Below are 22,284 nucleotides of genomic sequence, written 5' to 3'. Positions count from 1 at the left end.
ATAAGCGGCACTCAGTGTCTCCCAATCCCTAAACTAGCAGGACAACAGTATTTAACTGTGCTGAGTTCCAAAATGACATATGAGGCATGCTTCCTGCAGAATCCTGAGATTTGATTTAGCTATAAGTGGAAGCGCTATGACCCAGCAGCCACTGCATCCTGTTACCATCTATAGAGTGCTTTGAAGCCAGAAAAGATTAGCCCTCTGGACTGAGAAGAATGAATGTATGAAATAGATAGCTAGGGTCTATTTGTCTAGGTCAAACCACACATAGTCTGAGTCAGTACTAGAAAAAAACCTACAGTTTTCAAAGTTCATAGTGGGCTAACTTCCACCGAGTTCTTTGGGTTTACTCTCTGTTCTTATGGAAAGGATAAATCGTATAACTATTAACAGTAAAAAATAAAATGGTTGGGAGTGGGTGCAGATGGTCTGGGGTTGATAAAAGTCAAATGTGCCTTCGGGAGAAGTCTTCTGTCTCTTGTTAGCAGACAGACACCAAGGTGAGGGTTTGGTTTTACTTTTTGAATGGAGCAGAACTCTTTGGCAGCCCGACGCTCTATCCGCTAGACACACATTATCATTGGGGCTGGCTGGTGGGTACTACTGTGCTCCTCATTCTCAGTACTCCTCTCCTCCTGGAGCAGATCACTAGAGATGAGGTTAAGAAGAATCCTAAAATTATCAGCAAGCTTGAAGGTCAGGATGATTCAAATCATGTCCCTAAATACACCGAGAACGCCCAGCTGTGAAGGATGCAGGAAACCAATCTGGACTAATTGTAGTTGTGAAGACAAAGATAGCTTTGGGTACTCTGGGGTGAGCTTAGGGAACACAAAGGAAACATAGGACTGCACAGTATTTGATAGGAAAGCTCAACTGCTCTCCTTACCTTCTACATTCAAAGATCTTCAGCTAACTGAAGCCAGTCAACACAGGACATTCTCTATCTGAAGCCAGTCAACACAGGACATTCTCTATCTGACGCCAGTCAACACAGGACATTCTCTATCTGACACCAGTCAACACAGGACATTCTCTATCTGAAGCCAGTCAACACAGGACATTCTCTATCTGACACAAGTCATCACAGGGCATTCTCTAGCATACAGTGGCTTCACATGTGTGCATTTGAGCAGCTCCTTTCAGCCAAAGTCCGAACTTTTGTTTCTTTTTTTTAGAAAATTAGGACAGAGGAACAGACATGATTTCTTACAACTACAGACTACAGAGTATAACCACCATTGTAGGTCCACAATGGTACACAGCACAGTTTAGAATAAATCAGATGATACATGAATCACAGGAGTGACAGAGAAAGACTCTGAGCCTTGGATATGGAGGAAGCATTCGGAGCTGGAGGGATCCTGGAGCTCACTGAATTTTATACCATAAAGGAGAGAAATATTTTTTTAATTAAAGTATAAGGTGAGCCATTTTCCTATCTGAAGTTGGAGACATCATAATTCATATGTCGTCCAAACCAAATCTCGGTTTTCAATATTGCCATTAGTTTAAAATAAAGCACTCTGGGAAAGAGACTTGGCTTAGCAGTTAGGAGCACTTACTGCTATTCGAAAGGATCCAAGTTTCATTCTCAGGACCCACATGGTAGCACCCAGCCACCTGTATACAACCTCTAGTTCCAGGGCACCCAGTAACCTTTTCTAGACTCTGAGGCCACCAGAAATACAAAAGGTGCGCATACATACAGACAGACATACAGGCAAAATACCTATATACACACAATTAAAATTAATTCATCTTCATTCTTAAAAAATTAAAATAAAGCACTTTATCCAAGAAAATGGAAGAATACATAAAGTGCAATAAACCAACTGGTGCAAGCAATGACATTGCATAATGTCTTTTACTTTTTGAGATTTATCCCTTTCTTTTCTTCCCCTATACTCCTCTTTGTTCTTCAAATTCATAGCACTTTTCATTTATTATTGTTTTACATATGTGTGTGTACATTTATAAATATGCATGTGTATATGTATATACACATACATAGTTCTTAAATACGAAGTGACAACCTGCTCAGGATAATGTACATTGTCACTTGCACACATATGAGCAAGAGTGATGACTGAGCAACAGACAACCAATTACCAATCAAAATGTAGAATTATAGAGCCCAGTCCCAGAGGATATGTCCACAGCACAGTTCCTGCACCTATGGCTCAGGGATCATTGTGGAAGAGGGGGTGGAAGGACTGTAAGAGAAAGAAGATCGGGCGGTTGGCTGGGAAATTGTGTCTCCTATGAATGTCAGAAGCCACACTCATAAAAGCTCAACAACATGGCTGCTACCCAGACATGAGATAAACAAGGACTACACCAACAGACATGCTAGTGTGGAAGGGAGAAAGCTCATAAGGCCTCAACTGTACACGAAACTTGAAATAGTAAAATGAATTTTATAATCGCATGGAAAAATTCCTTTACAATGTGCATAGAATAAATAGCTATGAAGATATAAACTAAAATCATATCATTCTGATTACATGCAGAATGAAAATGTTCGAACATGAGAATAAAAAAATAATGGTCATTAAATATTTGAATATTGAAACTGAGTGGTCATTTACTCCCTGGCACATTTTCTGTATTTCTATTCAAGCAGTATAGATTATAAGAGCCAGGTTTGGGGGGTGAGGTGTTTTGCTTTTTGTTTGTTTGTTTGTTCGTTTAGTATGCAGTGTGTCCAGTCCTACATTATAGGAAGAGTTTTAAAATATCTGTTTTTGAGCAATATCATAAGCGACACAAGAAAATACACACACGATAAGAAATTTAAGTCAACAACAACCTCTGTGCAGTTCTTTCACTTCCCCCACCAGAGCAAAAGCCCATTGGCCTGAAGTCCTTTTCTTGAATCAAGTCACTGTACTAATTTAATCAATTATCCCTCTATTATTTTGAAGTTGACTAAATGGACATCAAAACTTTTAACTTCAAATATTAAAATCCTCAGAAGAAGCTAGGGCCCTTTGCTTCTCTCATACAACACACACACACACACACACACACACACACACACACACACACACAGAGGTACATGCTCACACAAGCACACACAATTGCTTTCAATGAGTAATTACTAAACATGTGTCGTATTTTAGCTGCCTTTGAGAAACGAAAGAACTAGTCCAAGTCTCCAAAGGCAATAGCAATCTAAAACCACTGCAGGAATCATGAGAACAGCTCACAGGAAGCCTCTCTTCTTGTCATGTTACCAAGTGCACAGAGTAGCTTTGGCTTCCCTAGCAAAGATTGAGGATAACAGTGTAGCTCCGCCCCCAGACGTACCCAGAAAGCCTGAATATTCAATCAAATAAAATTACTGCTTCCTTCAATGCTGTCAGTCATGTTGTCACCTAATGATTACTAGTCAGCCCAAGAGAGTACTTGCAAATCAAAAATCACAATATGTGGTCTAACGCAGGCAGAGACACAAATATACTGACAGATTTCATGGGGATTCAAAAATCTCTTTGAATTTTTCCAAAATAAAAATTTCATTTTGTTTGTATGATATTTGTGGTACATTTATTTTCTGAGAGTCACATAACAGTTGGCAGTACTATAGAGCTATTCTTATCCCATGTCTGATATTAAACAGCTTGGCAGGAGAGGATTGTGGTACACTGTAGAAGGACTTGCCTGATATGTATGAGGCCCTAGGTTCATCTCTGTACTGAGCAAAAGGACAAGCAAACAAAAACAACCAGTGTTGGATATTACTAAGGTCCCATTTTCAGTCATTTTTCATGTGTTACAATATCTGAGGCTATGAATAACATGAATAGATTCAGTAATGTTTGAGGAACACCATAGTTTGAGGCAACAAGAACCTTGATATAAAAGTCTTCCCAAGTAAGTATTGGGACTGTACTGGCTTACCCACTAGAGCAGGTGGCACTCAGAAGCTCTGAGATCAAGAAAGTGCATGAACTCCCATGGATAACAGCCTGTTTATCCTGTTCTAGTTTACTGCTTGCCACAGACGGATGCTTCATATAATAGATATATTCAACAACAACAACAATAATAATAACAACAACAATAACTGGGGCTAGAGAAATGATTCAATGGTTAAGAGCACTGGCTGGTCTTCACAAGATCTGCCTTCGATTTCCAGCACCCACATGAAAGCCCCACAGCCATCCTCAACAACAGTTCCAGGGGATCTGATGCCCTCTTTTGGCCTACAGGGACCCTTACTCATATGATACATACACATGCATGCAGGCAAAACACCCAGTAATATAATATCTAAAATATTTTTTTAAAAGTCCAAAAAAAATCAAATAGAGAACATAAGCATCCAGTCACGTAAACATATTTCATATCCTTTGGTTTATTTATTTATAATTTCCAACTTGACATCTATTCATAAGGGAGTTAATGCTCATTAAATTATTTTACATATACACATAGTATATGCACATGTATGCATGCATACACACACACACACACACACACACACACGCACGCACACTTAAGATATGGCCATGATGGTTTATGTGAATAAATTTAGTTTTAAATCTATTAAACTGATAAAACAAGCCATTATGATATAAATACAATAACTGATCAACTGAAACTGGTCAATCACAAAAAGATAAGAATTTTGATTGATGGGTAAGTTGCCTTACTATTGAGGAAAAAAGAACTTATTTTGTTTCCTCTCTAGAATGTTGATTTCATGCAAAGGACAAAGAACAGACAGAAGCAGCCATCTTAAGTGCCCAATGCTACTTCCTGGAAGAATATCCACAAGTAACCACATGAAGAGAAGAATCCTAGCTGACAGGAAGGTGAGTTTCCTTCCAAGACAAAGAGCTCAGATTAGTATGTGAGAGAACAAGGTTGACCCATGGTATTTATGATTACTGTAGAATGTGTTCTAGGCTTCCTGAGACAGGCTGTCTCACTCCAAAATGGAGGTACTTAAAATAACTTTTATGTACTTAAAATATCTGCATGTATAAAATCATTGATCCCAATATAAAAGTTACAACGTGGGTCCCAAAGTCTAATAAATTGTGTTCAACTCTAAAGTTCACCCATAACAAAACATACTTATACCTAACTCACTTCCTAGTCTTTCATTCAAAGTCAGATTTTTAAGTCTAACAGAAATCTATTTGCATTGCCCTGCTTCTAACCAAAGAGTTTCAAGAGGACTCCCAACATTCTCAGGCTGTACAGAAAAAGAACGGATAGTAGGATCTGCCCTCAGAGCTAAGGCTGTCCCTCAGTCCTCCTAAACCCAATTCTGCCTGAAGAGAGCTGATCTCCCAAAGGTGCTCGCACTCCTAAGCCCACAGGTGAGACCACCACTTTTACTCCAATAATTGTCCAAAGAGGGACCTGCCAGGAGCTCAAAGGGCACAGAAACCATGGAGCAGCCAGGGACAGGATCCTTATGGTCTCCATCTGTGCCCTGAGCTGAGTGCCCACAGCCCTCCAGACCCAAAACCTGCCTGGAGAGAGCTGGTCTTGCAGGAGTGTTCTCACCCCTAAGATCACAGGCTCACAGGCTTATAGGAGGGACAAGTTCCAGTCAGAGACAATAAGTTCAACCAACACCAGATGGGGAGAAGCAAGGGGGAAGAAACTAAGAAACAGAAGCCAAGGCTACCACCACACCAAGTCCTGGATACCCCATTACACTGGAAAAGCATGATCTGGATTTAAAATCACATCTCATGATGATGACAGAGGATTTTAAGAAGAACATAAATAACTCCCTTAAAGAAATACAGGAGAACACAGGTAAAAAAAGAAGCCCTTAAAGAGGAAATATAAAAATCCCTTAATGAATTACAGGAAAACACAACCAAACAGGTGAAGGAATTGAATAAAACTATCCAGTTTTATTTACCTAAAAATGAAAATAGAAACAATAAAGAAATGACAAAAGGAGACAACCTTGGAGATAGAAAACCTAAAAGAGAGATCAGGAGTCATAGATGCAAACATCACCAGCAGAATACAAGAAATAGAAGAGAAAATCTTAGGGGCAGAAGATACCATGGAAAACATTGACACAATAGCCAAAGAAAATGCAAAATGCAAAAAGCTCCTATCCCAAAACATTCAAGAAATCAAGGACACAATGAGATGATCAAACCTAAGGATAATAGGTATAGAAGAGAATGAAGATTCCCAACTTAATGAGCCATTAAACATTTTTAACAAAATTATAGAAGTAAACTTCTCTAACCTAAAGAAAGAGATGCCCATGAATGTACAAGAGGCCTACAGAACTCCAAATATATTGGAACAGAAAAGAAATTCTTCCCGTCACATAATAGTCAAAACGCCAAATGCACAAAACAAAGAAAGAATATTAAAGGAAAGTAAGGGAAAAAGGTCAAGTAACATATAAAGGCAGACATTCAAGAATTACACCAGACTTCTCAACAGAGACTATGAAAACCAGAAGATCCTGGGCAGATGTCATACAGACCCTAAGAGAACACAAATGCCAGCCCAGGCTACTATATCCAGCAAATTCTCAATTACCATAAATGGAGAAACCAAGATACTCCATGACAAAACCAAATTTACACAGTATCGTTTCACAAATCCAGCCCTACAAAGGATAATAAATGGAAAATCCCAACACAAGGAGGGAAACTAGAAAAAGCAAGAAAGTAATATTCTTTTAACAAATCCAAAAGAAGATACCCACACAAACATAATTCCACCTCTAACAACAAAAATAACAGGAACCAAACAATCACTTTTCCTTAATATCTCTTAACATCAATTCCCCAATAAAAAAGACATAAACTAACAGACTGGATACATAAACAGGAAGCAGCATTTTGCTGCATACAGGAAATGCACCTCAGTGACAAAGACAGACACTACGTCAGAGTAAAAAACTGGAAAATAAAATTCCAAGCAAATGGTTCCAAGAAACAAGCTGGAGTAGCCATTCTAATATTGAATAAAATCGACTTTCAACCAAAAGTTATCAAAAAAGATAAAGAAGGACACTTCAGACTCAACAAGGAAAAATCTACCAAGATGAACTCTTAATTTTGAACATCTATGATCCAAATGCAAGGGCACCCATATTCATAATAGATAAATGGTACCTCATAAAATTGCAAAGCTTCTGTAAGGCAAAAGTCACTGTCAATAGAACAAAACAACAACCAACAGACTTGGAAAAAATCTTTACCAACCCTACATCCAATAGAGGGCTAATATCTAATATATACAAAAAATTCAAGAAGTTAGAGTCCAGACAACTAAATAAACCTAATAAAAAATAGGGTACAGAGCTAAACAAAGAATTCTGAACTGAAGAAACTCAAATGGCCGAGAAACACCTAAAGAAATGTTCAACATCCTTAGTCATCAAGGAAATGCAAATCAAAACAACCCTGAGATTCACACCAGTCACAAAGGCTGAAATCAAAAACTCAGGTGACAGCAGATGCTGGCAAGGATGTGGAGAAAGAAGAACACTCTTCCATTGTTGGTGGGATTGCAAGCTGGCTCTGGAAATCAGTATGGCAGTTCCTCAGGAAAAAAAAATAGGACATAGTACTACCTGAGAACCCAGCTATACCACTCCTGTGCATATCCTCAAAAGATGCTCCAACGTATACCAAGGACGCATGCTCCACTATGTTCATAGCAGCCTTAATTTTAATAGCCAGAAGCTGGAAAGAACCCAGATGCCCTTCAACAGAGAAATGGATACAGAAAATGTGGTACATCTACACAATGGAGTACTAGTCAGCTATTAAATGCAATGACTTCATGAAATTCACAGGCAAATGGATGGAACTAGAAAATATCATCCTGAGTGAGGTAACCCAGTCACAAAAGAATACACATGGTAAGTGGATATTAGTCCAACAGCTCAGAATACCCAAGATACAATTTAAAGACCATATGAAACTCAAGAAGAAGGTAGACCAAAATATGGATAGTTTAGTCCTTCTTAGAAGGGGAACAAAATACTCAAGGGAGGTAGAGGGTGGGAGGGACTTGGGAGAAAGAGAGGAGGAGGAGGGGAGATGGGAGACAGAATCAGGTATGAGAGGAGATGGGGATGATATCCAGAGGGTTGGGAAATTGAACAGAAGTAGCAATGGGGGATGGAGAACTGGGAGTAGCCACCAGCAAGTCCCAGATGCCAGGAAAGCAAGAGGTTCCCAGGACCTAACAGGGATGAGATTAGCTGAAATGCCCAACAAAGGGGAGGAAGAACCTATAGATACCATATCCAGAGGTGAGGCAAGGCCCCCAGTTGGGGGATGGGGCCAACCCCTCTTCTCAAAATTTTAACTCAGAAGGACTGACTAAAGGAAATACAGGGGAAAAGAGTGAAGCAGAAACTGAAAGAAAGGCCATCCAGAGACTGCCCCATGTGGGGATCCATTCCATATACAGCCACTAAACCCAGTCACTATTGCTGACGCCAAGTGTTGATGTGGATGCCTCTTGAGAGGCTCTGACAGAGCCCTACTGATACAGAGGAGGACGCTTGCAGCTAACCATGGGACTGAGCATGAGGACCCCAATGGAGGAGTTAGAGAAAGGACTGAAGGAGCTGTAGGGGTTTGCAACCCTATAGGAAGTACATCAACCAACCAGACCTCCCAGAGCTCCCAGGAACTAAACCAAACAAAAGAGTACACACAGAGGGACCCATGGCTCCAGCCGCATATGTAGCAGAGGATGCACTGTCTGGCATCAATAGGAGAAGCCCTTGGTCGTGTGAAGGCTCAATAACCCAGTGTAGGGGAATGCCAGGGCAATGAGGTGGGAGGGGGATAGGAGAGGGGCAAGTGGGAAAGGGGATAACATTTGAAATGCAAATACTTAAAATATTCAATAAAAGAAGGAAGAAAAAAGAAAGCATGTAACTTATGAGCATACTATTGAAGTGTCTTACACTAGTAAACTGTTTACTTCTTAAATAAGCATGGGCAGTAGAGGGCCTTGTGAGCATCTCCTGAACGTTCATGAGCCCCAGGAGCCTCATAAGCCTGCCCTCTCCCTCCAGGAGGGGGGGTAAATAGGCCTAATATTGTGTGGATGATCAAAGGGCACTGATTCAGGACCACAGAAGTCAAGCTCATCCTGGAGAAAATAGCTACATCACACGCTGAATAGACACAGTTCTAGCCTTTCATTTGCTCATGTTAAAAATCTCGTTGGGGTTGGAGAGATGGTTCAGCCACCAAGAGCAGGTATGCTTTTGCTAGGAATCTGAATTCAATTCTCAGCATCCATATTGGTTGGCTCAAACTCCCTGGAATCCAGGAGATCTAACATTTTCCTGTAGATACTCTGTGGCCACTTGCACTCAAGTTCATACACTCCCTATATACATACCATTAAAAATAATAACAATAAAACAATTTAGAAAAATCTTAAAAAAAGAAAGAACTGATAGTGGTAAATTCAGACCATAGCAGTCAGGGCCAGATAATGGCTCCAAGAACACTGTTAGTCAACTCTAGCTGTGTCAAAGAAACTTCTGGACTTCCTGCCAGGAGAACAGTGTGTTGTTACTCTTTCTCCTAGAGAACATTTTTAACTTTAAAGTCCTTAGACTCCTATACATATTCTTGCATTTCATACATCTAATTATGAAAGACTGAATTCAAGGTAAAATGGGCTTCCAAGAAAAGATTGCCTCATTCCTGAAAGAGACAGGATGGAAGGGATAACAGGGGGGAAGAGTTGGCCCCCTGCCTGGTGGAATCTGGCTGCTGCTGCAGCTGCTAGGCTCAGCCCACTCTTTGTGGAGAGTGTTCTTGGATTCTTTTGAGGAGCAGAAAAAAAAGAATGCTCTTGAGGTGAAAACCAGAAGGAACTAGTGACCATCTATAACACTGCTTGGATGCACACACACACACACACACACACACACACACACACACACACACACACACACACACACACACACACACACACACACACACACACCATTAATCTACTTAGGTATATTTCTGGAACATGATTATGTAAAAAAATAGTTGTCGAAGCTAATGGGTGGATGATGATGATGATGATGATGATGATGATGATGATGATGATGATGATGATGATGATGATGCTTTCCCATAATGATGTCTACATAGGGCCAGCTGTTCAGAAGGAATTGATTGCCATTGCTGTCCATCAGGATTTTTATCGTGGGCTACGTGAACACCATACACATCGTTTCTCTTAAGGGATGAATGGAGTAAGTACTTTTATAAAGTCTGTAACTGGAATTTGACCTATCAATAAATAGCACCTCCCCGTCCCAATGGCATGTACACTTTTAGAAAATGAATTAATTGTTAGAATCCTGCAGCAGGGCCACAAACAGAGTCTACTACAGGACCAGGGGGTAGAAAACAAACGACTGAGTGACTTTCAGAGTTGCCCGCCTTTTGAGTCATTTTCTCAATCAACTGAAAGGTTATGAATAGATCAGTAATCAAACAGGTTTATCAGAAATTGTTTCCTTGTCACATGAGGTGTGGTAATGGGGGTTAAGAATTGAAATATATCTAGGAAAAAAATCTAGAACACTCTCAGGAGAGTAATCTGGGCTAATAGTTGAGAGAGAGAAATAAAGAAAAACAGCAGGGACTTGCTTCCATAAGGGACCCTCACTTACATTTAAAACGTGCACTCATGCAGAAGAAACAAGGTGTGTCTTGGCTCCCATTGTCAGAAATAAGCAGATTGGCTCTATATATGAGGTTTAAAAACTCCGTGTGATCAGACCATAAAGCAAATACATATGACATCAAAATAAGAGGGGGCCACGGAGGGGAGAAAGGGAGCAGCAGGAGAGGGGACACAAAGGAGGGCAACAATGAGAGACACAAGAAGACAATGGGGTGGCTATGAGCAGAGTCCAAGGTGTGTGTCAGGGTGTCACAGTGAACCCCATAATTCTGTGTGACAAATTCTGACATCATGAGAGTAGTTAACAAATAAAAATAGAGGTTTTTGACAAAGTGGTAGAAGTTATTAGAGATAACAAAATAAAAAGTGAACTTCTTTTTTTTTATTTTTTTGGATCTGTTGGTTTAATTACCAAGACTTAATAAAGAGACTGAAAACATGGGGACCTGGTACACACACTGACCATGTTCAAATTTTTCTCTACCTGTTTGTATCAAATACCCTTTCTGAACATTCAGCCTAATGCCTTGATGATTTGCATATGCTTGGCCCAGGGAATGGCACTTTTAGAAAATGTGGCCTTGTTGGAGGAAGTGTGTCACTGTGGGGTGGGCTTGGAGACCTCCCTCTAGCTGCCTGAGGATGCTCAGTCTGCACCTGGCTTCCTTTGGGTGAAGATGTAGAACTCAGCTCCTCCTGCACCATGCCTGCCTGGATGCTGCCATGCTCCTGCCTTGATGATACTGGACTGAACCTCTGAACCTGCAAGTCAGCCCCAGTTAAATGTTGTCCTTTATAAAACTTGCATAGATCATGGTGTCTGTTCACAGCAATTAAACCCTCACTTAAGACAATGTCCTACATTTCAAAGCTCTTAAGGCAAGGCAAGTTCCACACTCCTAACTACTAAAGATAAACTATATACCCCTCTCTATCTTAACCCAGAGAAAAATAATCTTTCAACTCCAAGGGACAATTAGTAAAAAAAATATTATAGATGGCATTTTTGCAACCTCAACCCCCTGACTATCACTTTACAGTAATGGAGATAACTAACATGATATGCCTAATAATTAGAACCAGAGATGGCATTCATTCTGTATTCAGTGCTGGCTAGGACTTTGCATCTATCTCACATTTGTAGCAGCTCTACAAAACAAGTGTTACTACCGCTAGATTAGAGGTGAGACACGGGGCCACTGAGAGGTTAATTAACATCTTCAACCTCCTGGAACACAAGCAGAGGGAAACAGCGGTTCTCAGCTGCTGGACCACAGGCAAGTGCACGGTCTCCATTTCTAGTGTTGCAGTCCTGGGTTGTGAAATTTACTTTGCCCCCATACTCCTCTCCCCCTCGGTGATGCTGCCATTTTGCTCCTCTTTGAGAAGGTGTCCCCCTCGATGTTGTTATCTTTTTGCTGTGCTAGAGAGAGATGATGGCTCACAACCCCTAGCCTGCTGCCCTCCCACTGAGCAACACAATATGGTGGCTGCTTACCCAGGCACCCTACTTCACTCAAACCAAGGCTTTACGTCTTAAACTATTTCAATTTTCATTATTTTCATAAAAAGTGTTTTCTCATCATTCCGTATCCTCTGGAAGAAAACAATCCATTTTAAAGCCTACTTTAAATCTTCAAAAAAAAAAAAAAAAGAGCTTTACTTGTGTGTACCTCTGTTTAAAAATCCAAATTCCTGCTGCCCAAAACAATAAAACTTCTTCCTGCTAATAAAGAGAAAGGAATTCTGTTTGGGTACAGCCAGTCGGATTACTCTGTTGATACAAGAAATTAAAGGCTCTGGGAACATCGTGGCTAATGCCCATCACCCAGTAAGCTTGGCTCCGCCATCTCCTGCTATTGATACTCACAAGTTGCGAATTAACTTTCTATCCAAATCATACATAAAACAACTAGTCCCCAGGGAGACAAGTCATGGCATTCCTAAACGTCTAGTGCTGGAGTGAGGGTGAGTAGGTGGAAAGTTCAGATTCAGTTGACTTTGCAGGAAGCCATGAAGACATACCTTACTTACACGGGGAGACTCCTGTGCTTTTTTGGTTTTTTTTTTTAAAAAGGACATAAAGAAACAAATGCTACTTCAGAATGGAGAGAACTTGTAACCTAAGAGTCCTTTTTCCTGGTTAAAAGAGTTATCAAGGTGTTCCTTGCTACAGTTAGCCAGAGTTACAAAAATGCTACACAGTGCTTTATGTAAAGCAGATGGGCAATGCCACATGATGGTTCCTGTTAACCTTCTGTTGTCTTTCTGCTTTTAGATAAATGATTGATAGATAGATAGATAGATAGATAGATAGATAGATAGATAGATAGATAGATGATACATACATGCATACATACACTTGCATATATAATTTAGGATTTGTGCTGTGAATCTAGGATTCCATCATCCATTTTATGGTTGTTAAAAGAGAGTGGCTGTTCTATTTCCATGAGTATGTCCTCACCCATTCATCTAATACCAAAGGTTGGATGCATAAATCTAGGCCCTGAGTTAGATAGGAATGACAGAAATAAAAAATGAAGGAAGACTCATGCCAGCATCCACAACCATAAATCCAGGCCTGTTCAAATGAGCTAAGATGCATCGGCAAGATAGTTGACTTGCCTGTTTAAACATCTCTTTAAAAATCAATCATAATATAATTCAATAAAGCCATTAGCCACACCAAATGAGTTAGGCATTTAGGGAAAAAAATCTTAAAATCTGATTAATTTTTCTCACTCATAAATTTTCTCACAATATAACAAAAAACCCAAATGAAGCTTTTTGTAGGGATTCCCTGCCGTGTGAGTCCTAGGTTGAGCTGGCAATGTGCTGCACGAACAAGGATTATTTTAATCTCATAGTGATGACATCAGCCTTCTTTCAAGATCCGTTAAAAGCTCATACGATTAGGACCACAAGGAAAAGCTTCAGTGAGTAAGGAAAGTGTTAAGATGGCTTTAGCTAATTATCCTCGAGTTGTCCCCAAAGCATATAAACCACCATGTAATGACTAATATCATAGCTTCTAACAGGCGTTTACTCGGCAACGTTTGCCATATGTCAACTTCTATCGCATCACTGGGTTCAACGAGACATTTGGAGGAACACAACTATGTTCTTTTTACAGACAGAAATCTCAGCACTGCGAGGTAGTGTCCCATCATCCTAAGGACAACCCTGGCTCATCTGAACATAATGTGCTCCCAGCTTCATGCTTTGTAAGTTCACAAGTCACTGAGACACGCTCTGCGACAGGCCAGGCAGCTCTCGTGTCCTCTGAAGCAAGTGTGGGTCCCAGGCTGGTATCTGAACGTTAACTATTCCAGAGCATCCAGAACTGAAGTGAGACCCAGAACCCTGTTTTAGCAAGCTCTGCAGGTGAGTGTTTGAGAACTCCTGCCACAGAGTAAAAGAATGTTGTTTGCTATATACAGAAATGTCTGTGTTGCAGGCTTGGGAAAGCGCCCAGAGCTGCCTGCCTGCTGGACAATTGTCCTCCCACTAAACTGACAATTCTGGCTTACATCCAAAGGGTAGTTATTAGAGCAGGGAAAGTTTGTAGCATCCTGTGTTTTCAGGCCCAAGATGCTGCTGTACCTAATGGAACATAACAATATTTTTTTTTACAGTGGTACCGATCTTCAAATTGTTTTATTAAAGGTTCACACTAAAGTTTGTTTTCAATTCCTAGTAAGCCATTGGTGTAAATTTTGCTGAAAGTTTGAGTCACAAACAAAAATAAAAGTGATTAACATCATAACATTACACAGGCGAAAGTGAAAGATGTATACGTCATAGATTTATTAATCCCTGCAATCAAAATGAAGAATAACTAAGCTGATGACAGCACTTGTCTTTAGCATTTCCTGGTTGTGGAATGTGTGTCATCCGTGCAATTATATCTCTATTACACGGACTGAGGAATGAACAGGGCGGGGAATAGATACTGCTACGCAGAGACAAATGAAGGGATGTCCCAGAGAACGAATAAAAATGAGCTGCCAGTATCTCGTGTGGCAATAGTGTGTGATTATCACTCTGAAAAGAAATAGAACCAAATAGACCAAATAGAAATATACTTGGGTTTTTTTGTTTGTTGTTTGTTTTTTAATATGGCATCAACCACAGGGCTTCCCAGATTGGAAGGGAATGAATTTTATTAAAAAGATACAGAGTTCCATTCCTATCCACAGACATCATAGATACCAAGAGTAAAATGACGGGGAAAAATATCATGCACACATAGTTTTTACCAACAAAATAAGGGATCGGGTTTACAGTGTGATTTATCTTATTATTTCTTTTTTCTTAATTTCAATGGGATCGTGAGTTTGCTTTTATGGTTATGGATATCACAAAGCTTCAGGGTTGCACTCTGCCTGTTTTCCTCAGTGTCTTAGTGAAGTCCTGTATGAGATGAAGTATGGAGAGTCCTGCATCGTAGCAGGCTTTCCCGCGGAGTGCTGGATTTCAGATAACGTTTTATGACTATAGGGAAAAACAGCATCATGAGGTGGCACAAGACTTTCATGAACTGCATTTCACAGAGGTCACTGCCATCAGATCCTTCTGTTTTTGAAGTACGTAAAGCATTTGCCGAGTGTTTAGAAATAAGAAATTTAACTCCATAATGTTATAGAATATTTTGGTTAAAAGACGTAAGAGAATAATTTGCAGAACAAAACAAGATAAAACAAAACCCAAGAACATTAATTCAGTACCACAAAGCCGTGCTATGCATTCAGAGCACAGGAAATCTGACTGTGAGGAATACCTGCGACTGGGCGTTGATGTTGGCTCCCTCCTTAACTAGAACTTTGACAACTTCTGCTTGTCCGGCCAGTGATGCAATGTGAAGAGCGGTGTTTCCCTTCTGTTGAAACAGAATAGAAAATGTTACAGGTCTCCAAACTGCATAGAAATGAAGACATACAAGCATTTTCAAGTTTATTCATATTTTAAATTATTAAAAGCTGCACTGTGTCGTGGTAAACCACTCATTTTTCCCAAGTCAACCTTGCAAAGGTTTTTCTTCTAAATAAGAAGTTGGGAATCTCTTCTAGCATCTCCCTTTATTTTCTTTTGTAATGTTAGTGACGTGTTGGGACCATAAGAGGACCGGATGTTAACAAAACCACAGTTTGGGCTATGTGTGCATATGACAGTGTCCTGTAGAGTTGAAAGGATTTTAATAAAACAAAACACCAAGCCACCTGATTGTAAGAAAATGCCAATTGAAAAGTGTTCATTGAGTCATTGCTCCTTAACTGTGCCAAAATAAGTAGGGAGAGTGGAGATATGGCTCAGTAGTTAAGAGCACACGAACCCCACCATCTACATTAGGTGGCTTACAAGGACACCAGTTCCAGGACACTGGATGTCCTGTTCTGGCGTCCTTGGGTACCTGCACATATATGTACACACGTGCATGCGTGCACACACACACATTTATAAAATAAGTCTTTCAGTAAAGCACCCAGGGACTCACCGTGGCAACAAGACTTTGCTGACAGTTATGTTCCTACCTGCGAGGACGTGTGGTTCTGCTCGAAATATTTTACAAATTAAAATGTCAATTCTGGACCAACCATAAAATTACTTATGATTTCTTCCACTTGCTATATCAGAATTTATGATACAAATCAACACTGACCGAAGAAAATGAAAATGTGATTAAGAGAAATGAAAATTTAAAAAAATGAAAACATAGATTCCAAACCATAAAGTTTATTCTCCTTGTCATTCAGCTAGCAGCTCACTGTAGAGCCAGGATCCACTCGGAATTTGTGGGACCCTTTCTTCTTTTTTCCTTGTTAATAATTTATCTATTTTTTACACTTCAGATTTTATTCTCCTCCTGATCTACCCTCCGACTATTCCACATCTCGTTTTAGTCTTGAAAAATCTACAACTCTAATCTAGGATTAGAAGTTGATAAAAACCAGGCGTGGTGGAACACATCTGAAATCCCTGCAGTAAGGGACACTTTGAGTCGCAGACTCCTGGGATCCACAATTGAGACCCTTCTTTCAAGAAGACCAGAACTGCAGAATGATTATAGCACATCTCCCTGGCATGCACAAGGCCCTGGGTTTGATCCCAAGGGCTCCATTGCCAATCAAGAGGGGATGGGGCAGGGAAATAAAAGGTAGTGGACGGGAGTTGAAAAGAGAAAAACATCAGTAGAATTTGGAAGGAAAATAAAATAAAAAACAAGCATCATTTAAGCAACCAAAACATGGTGGGCGTAATGAATATTTGTGCTACTATGCACAATTCAATGGAGGGAAATACTGGGAACTACATTAGAATCAATATTTTAATAATTCTAGCAATTGAATCCATGACCCGAAAGTTCTCTCCCAGTACAGCAAAAGGATCTGGTATACTCATAGCAAACTGAATGAATCCAGAGAAAGACACAATCTAACCAAAGCATAAGGAAGATTGCTTGTGTCCACCGAGAAGACGCCATGTCAGCTGAGGTGGGTTAGCACTGATGTTTGTATGTTTGCTCATTCGGTCATTTGTTCTTAATTGACTGTAAGGAAACGGGAGCAAGCATCTGGTCTGCAGAGGATCGTGTGGATCTAGGCTTTTTTGTGAACCAAAGGAAGAACGATGGTAGATTAGGAACAAGATCGGGGCTTCCAGACTTTTGGAGCCTCACATTTGAGTCCTAAAATGAAGTGACCACATTGCTGCATAATAAGGAAGAAGGTTGGGCTGGAGAGATGGCTCAGCCGTTAAAGGCTAGGCTCACAACCAAATATATAAGGAAGAAGGTTTCAGCTTTATTCCCGAGTGGTCAGTGATCCCTAGCAGACTTCTAAGTAACTAGAAAAAACTTTAAACCTCTTCAAAAACTAAACAAATTACTATAATTTTTTTAAAAAATGGAACAAAACAAACAAAAAACCGCTCTCTTCCTCATTGTTCAGAAACAAGAACAGTACCTTGGTGGCAGAATCCACGGAGGACCCTCTTCCCAGCAGCTCCTGCACGAGGCCCACGTGGCCTTCCTTGGCTGCCAGATGGAGAGCATTGAGTCCATTCTGAGAGAAGAAGAAGAAGAAGTCAGGCTTAGAAGCAGAGAAATTGTGCGAAGACAGTGCGTGAGCCGTACTCAAACGCAACCCACTGCAGACACACTGGTCTCATCTCTGGTTTTCTTTGTTTTCTCTTTATTGGATATTTTCTTTATATTTCAAATGTTATCCCCTTTCCCCGTTTCCCCTCCGGAAAGCCTCCATCACATCTCCCCTCCCCCTGCCTCCATGAAGGTGTTCCTTCACCCATCCACCCACCCACTCACCCACTCACCCACTCACCCACTCACCCACTCACCTATATACTCACTCACCCACTCACCCACTCACCTACTCATCCACTCACTCACCCACTCACCCACTCACTCCTGTCTCTCCCCACCTGCCATTCCCCTACACTGGGGCATCAAGTCTTCACTCACAGTCACTCTCCATAGGATTGAGAATGGGATCCCCAATGGACGAGTTAGAGAAAGACTGAGGTAGCTGAGAGGGGCTGCAATCCCATAGGAAGAACAACAATATCAACCAGAGCTCCCAGGGACTAAACCACCAACCAAAGAGTACACATGGAGCAACCCATGGCTCCAGCTGCATATGTAGCAGAGGATGGGCCGTGTCAGGCATCAATGGAAGGAGCGACCTCTAGTTTTCTTATCTTTCTCTCTTTTATTTTATTCACTTTGCTGGAGACTATTTGAGTTGAGAAAGGTAAATCTCCAGAGATAGAGGCACCATGGTAATTGCACACTAGAAACAAGGTTTGGAGAACTTTGTGTTACCAACCTTCTACTTCTTTAATTAAGAAGTATAGAAACACGAGACCAGAAAAAGCCCTCCATGTTTAGAGCTAAGGGTCTAAGATTAGACCCAGTACTTCTACAGCCCACATGAAAAGCTGGTGTCAGGGCTAGAGATATGGGTCAGTGGTTAAGAACACCAGCTGCTCTTTAAAGGACTTAGGTTCAGCTCCCAGCACACAAGGCAGCTAACTACTGATGGTTCCTGCAGTTCCAGGATTTCCCATGTGCTTTTGTGGGCTCCATAGGCACCAATCATACATGTGGCACGCAGATATACATACAGGCAAAATATCCACATGCCTAAAGTATTAAAATAATAGTTTAAACATTATATTTAAATAGCTTGGCATTGCTACACACCATCTGGAATTCGGTGCTCAGAGAGGACAGAACAAGGCCAGCTGGTGGGTAGCCTAGCTCTCGTGGTAGACTGTCTCAGAGGAAGAAGGCATGGTAGACTGTCTCAGAGGAAGAAGACAGAGAGTGGTGCAGAAAAGGCTGGATGTTCTTCTTTGGCCTCTGCATATGCACAAGCATGTCCAAGACACATTCACACACATATATACAAATGCACACACACACACCAAGCACAAACACACATACATATATGCAAAGCTTATAAGTGTTTTCTAATGAGATGATAAAAGCAGTAATTCTGAATTATTTACTGTGATGGCTAAAGTCAAAACTCTGTCCAATATCAAATATACAGTTTTTTTAATAAATCTTATTTTTAAATAAATGATAGAAAATCTCGTTTACAAAGTTATTTAAAAGCCAAAAGACTATGTTTAAGGTTACACAATTCTCCAATGATAATATTATGCTTCAGATGAATTTAGATCCCAAGAGCCTTTCTTTAAAAAAATAAATAAATTTATCTTAGAATCTCTAATAATACAGTCAAATCCAGTTTCTACCTACCTAAATCCCTAAAATCTATTTACCACAGCATTGAAAAAGTTATCTATATCTAAATGTGACTTATAAATTCAATGTGAAATTTGTTAAAGTAGCAATGACACTCTTCACAGAAATACACACTTGTACAAATCCTCTCCTAAAATTCAAGAAATCACAAAAGACCTCCAAATACCCAAAAATGACCTCAAAATATACAACAACATTGGAGCAACCCATGCAGCATAGCACAGACATAGAAGGACATGTTTACAGGACTGAATAGACAGCCCAGGAATGAATCAATGTACTACGGTTGATTAATTTTTGACGAGTTTATCAAGAACACCCATTTGGGAAAAGATAGCCTTTTCAAGAAAGGTAACAATGATCCCTTTGTTTGAATAATCTACAAAGGCATGAAGCAAATCTCAGTACCTCACCAGTTACCAAAAAAAAAAAAAAAAAAAAAAAAAAAGGAGATGAATTGAAGACTTAAATGTAGAACCCGAAACTACAAACCTATTAGGAAAAGTGTGGGGAGACGCTTCATGACATTGGACTGTACAGAGGTTTTAAGGATTGAATCTCAAAAGCATAAGCAATAAAATAAAAAAAAAAATAGAAGAATGCAAGCAGGTCACACAGAGAAGCTTCCACACAGCAAAGAAAACAACCAACAAAGTGAAAACAGCCTAGATAATGAGAGGAAATGTTTGCAAACCACGATTGTCAGGGGCTGTCACCAAATGCACAGGAATTTAAAGAACTCAATAATAAGACAAGCAAACAGAAAGGAAAGGAAGGAAAGGGAAGGAAGGAAGGAAAGGAAGGAAGGAAGGAAGGAAGGAAGGAAGGAAGGAAGGAAAGGAAAGAAGAAGGAAGGAAAGAAGAAGAAGGAAAAGGAAGGAAGGAAAGAAAGGTGGGAAGGAAGAAAGAAAATGAAAATAATAAAAATGAGCCGGCCATCAGAATAGACATTTCTCAAGATAGACAATGGGGAACAGGTATGTGAAAACATCACTAATTATTAGGGAAATGTAAATGAAAATCATAAGATACTAAAGCATTCCTATTAGAACAACCAATGGCCTTTATCAAGCAGACAAAAATGTCAAGTGTTGGTAAATATGTGCAGAAAAAAATGAACCTTTATGCATTATTGTTAGAGAAAAAAATAGTCCAGCGGTGTAGAAAATGGTACAGAGTCTTCAAAAGCTTAAGAACAGAACTATTGTATAACCCAACGGTCTCACTACTGGGGATGCCAGAGGAAATGGAATCCTATGCTGAAAGGTCCCTGCACCCCTGTGTTCAGAACAACATCACTCACAGTAGCTAAGAAGTAAAGCTCTCTCAGGTGGTCACAGTGGAAGAATGGATTTTTAAAGATCCACAGTAAAATATTGTTCATTCCTACAAGAGTAATTGAAATCTGTGGCACGAGCAAAGCTGCAGAGCACTCTATTGGCTGAACAAGCTTGGTGCACACATCCCTCCTGTGTGGAATGTGAAGACTGACTTAACAAACCGTGAGTAGAATGCTGGTTCCCCGAGCTTGGGGAGAATAGAGGAGAGGGTTGGATGGGAAGACACTGGGCAATGTAGCAATGGGGTGGGGATTGCTTTTAAATTTGCAGAAGGATTGTGAACATTCTCAACAGATAAATAATCATTGTTGAGGTGATAGATAAGATAATTAGCTTCATCAATCATTAACCCAACTAAACACATGTTGAAACTTCATCCTGCATCCCATAAATATCTACAATTATAATGTGCCAATTAAGGATAAAATAAATTACCTAAAAAGAAGAAAACATGTATTACCATGAAAAATGATTCATGGTGACTTATTTAAGTAATTACTTTGAAACAAAAGGTTAACAGACATTGTGATAAGATATTTTTTACAAGGTTTTGTTTCATCTAAATAGGATTAGAGATTTGGGTTTAAAGACTTTTTTTCCAGATGTTTTACGTCTACCAATGAAACAAAGACTTACGTGATCTCCCAAATCCATCTCCTCTCTAAAACATGATGTCATATAACCCAGTAAGCCTCTTACTTGAGGCCGATGGTTGACTATTGAATGGCAAATATCTTTGTAACTTTCTGTGATGACCTACTCTACAAACATCCTTTCTAAGACCAGAGAAATGAGGCATCACTTCACCGTTTGCTCTCCTGAAAGTCTATCTCTTTTGATTTAAAAATAGGACCTTCAGTTAGAGAGAGGGCCATGTGTGTATGAGAGTGTGCATTCATATCCTTAGCATCCACGTAAGAAGCTGAGTCTACCAGGAACCCCACTGCTAGGGGACACAGCACTGGGAGGCTCTCTGGAGCTATTAAGTCAAGTGAAATCAATGGGGTTCAGTGAGACCTTGTCTCAAAAAGTAAGGTGGCCATCAATTAAGTATGACTCCTGATGTAGAACTGTGACCTCCACACTGTGTACATACATATATATGCACATCTACACACGCATGCGCGGGCACACACACGCGCGCGCGCACGCGCGCGCACACACACACACACACACACACACACACACACACACACACGATCCTTTTGGTGGTCACTTTTATGTCACTAGAATTTTCTATTTAAATACTTTAACTTTGTAAATGTTTTCTTTAAAAAAAAAACCTGATGCCTATCCCTATTACATGTTAAAACAAATTTAAACTTTTAAAAATGGCATTGCTAGCTGGGATAAGATGGGGGAGGCTTTCCCACTGCACATTCTTAAAGTTTTTAACCATAGCAGGTAGATGCTAAGAAGCCCTAACACTGATGTCTTGGCTTTGGAACTTTGAATTAAAAACAGAATTAATCGGAAACAGAA

The 22,284-nt window shown here is 40.1% G+C and overlaps 1 protein-coding gene across 1 annotated transcript in view; it reads right to left on the bottom strand.

The window, feature by feature from the left end:
• Positions 1 to 22,284, bottom strand: part of Ank2 (ankyrin 2) — a 585,274-nt gene that overhangs the window by 150,662 nt on the left and 412,328 nt on the right. Inside the window, 2 exon segments of the mRNA XM_032897358.1 lie at positions 15,455 to 15,553; positions 17,637 to 17,735. Of these exon segments, the coding sequence (XP_032753249.1) occupies positions 15,455 to 15,553; positions 17,637 to 17,735 (198 nt within the window).

Source organism: Rattus rattus, chromosome 3 (assembly GCF_011064425.1).
Source record: "Rattus rattus isolate New Zealand chromosome 3, Rrattus_CSIRO_v1, whole genome shotgun sequence".
Classification (NCBI taxonomy): Eukaryota; Metazoa; Chordata; class Mammalia; order Rodentia; family Muridae; genus Rattus; species Rattus rattus.
Note: the sequence above shows the minus strand (reverse complement) of the source record. Positions and strands in the feature narration are given on the sequence as shown.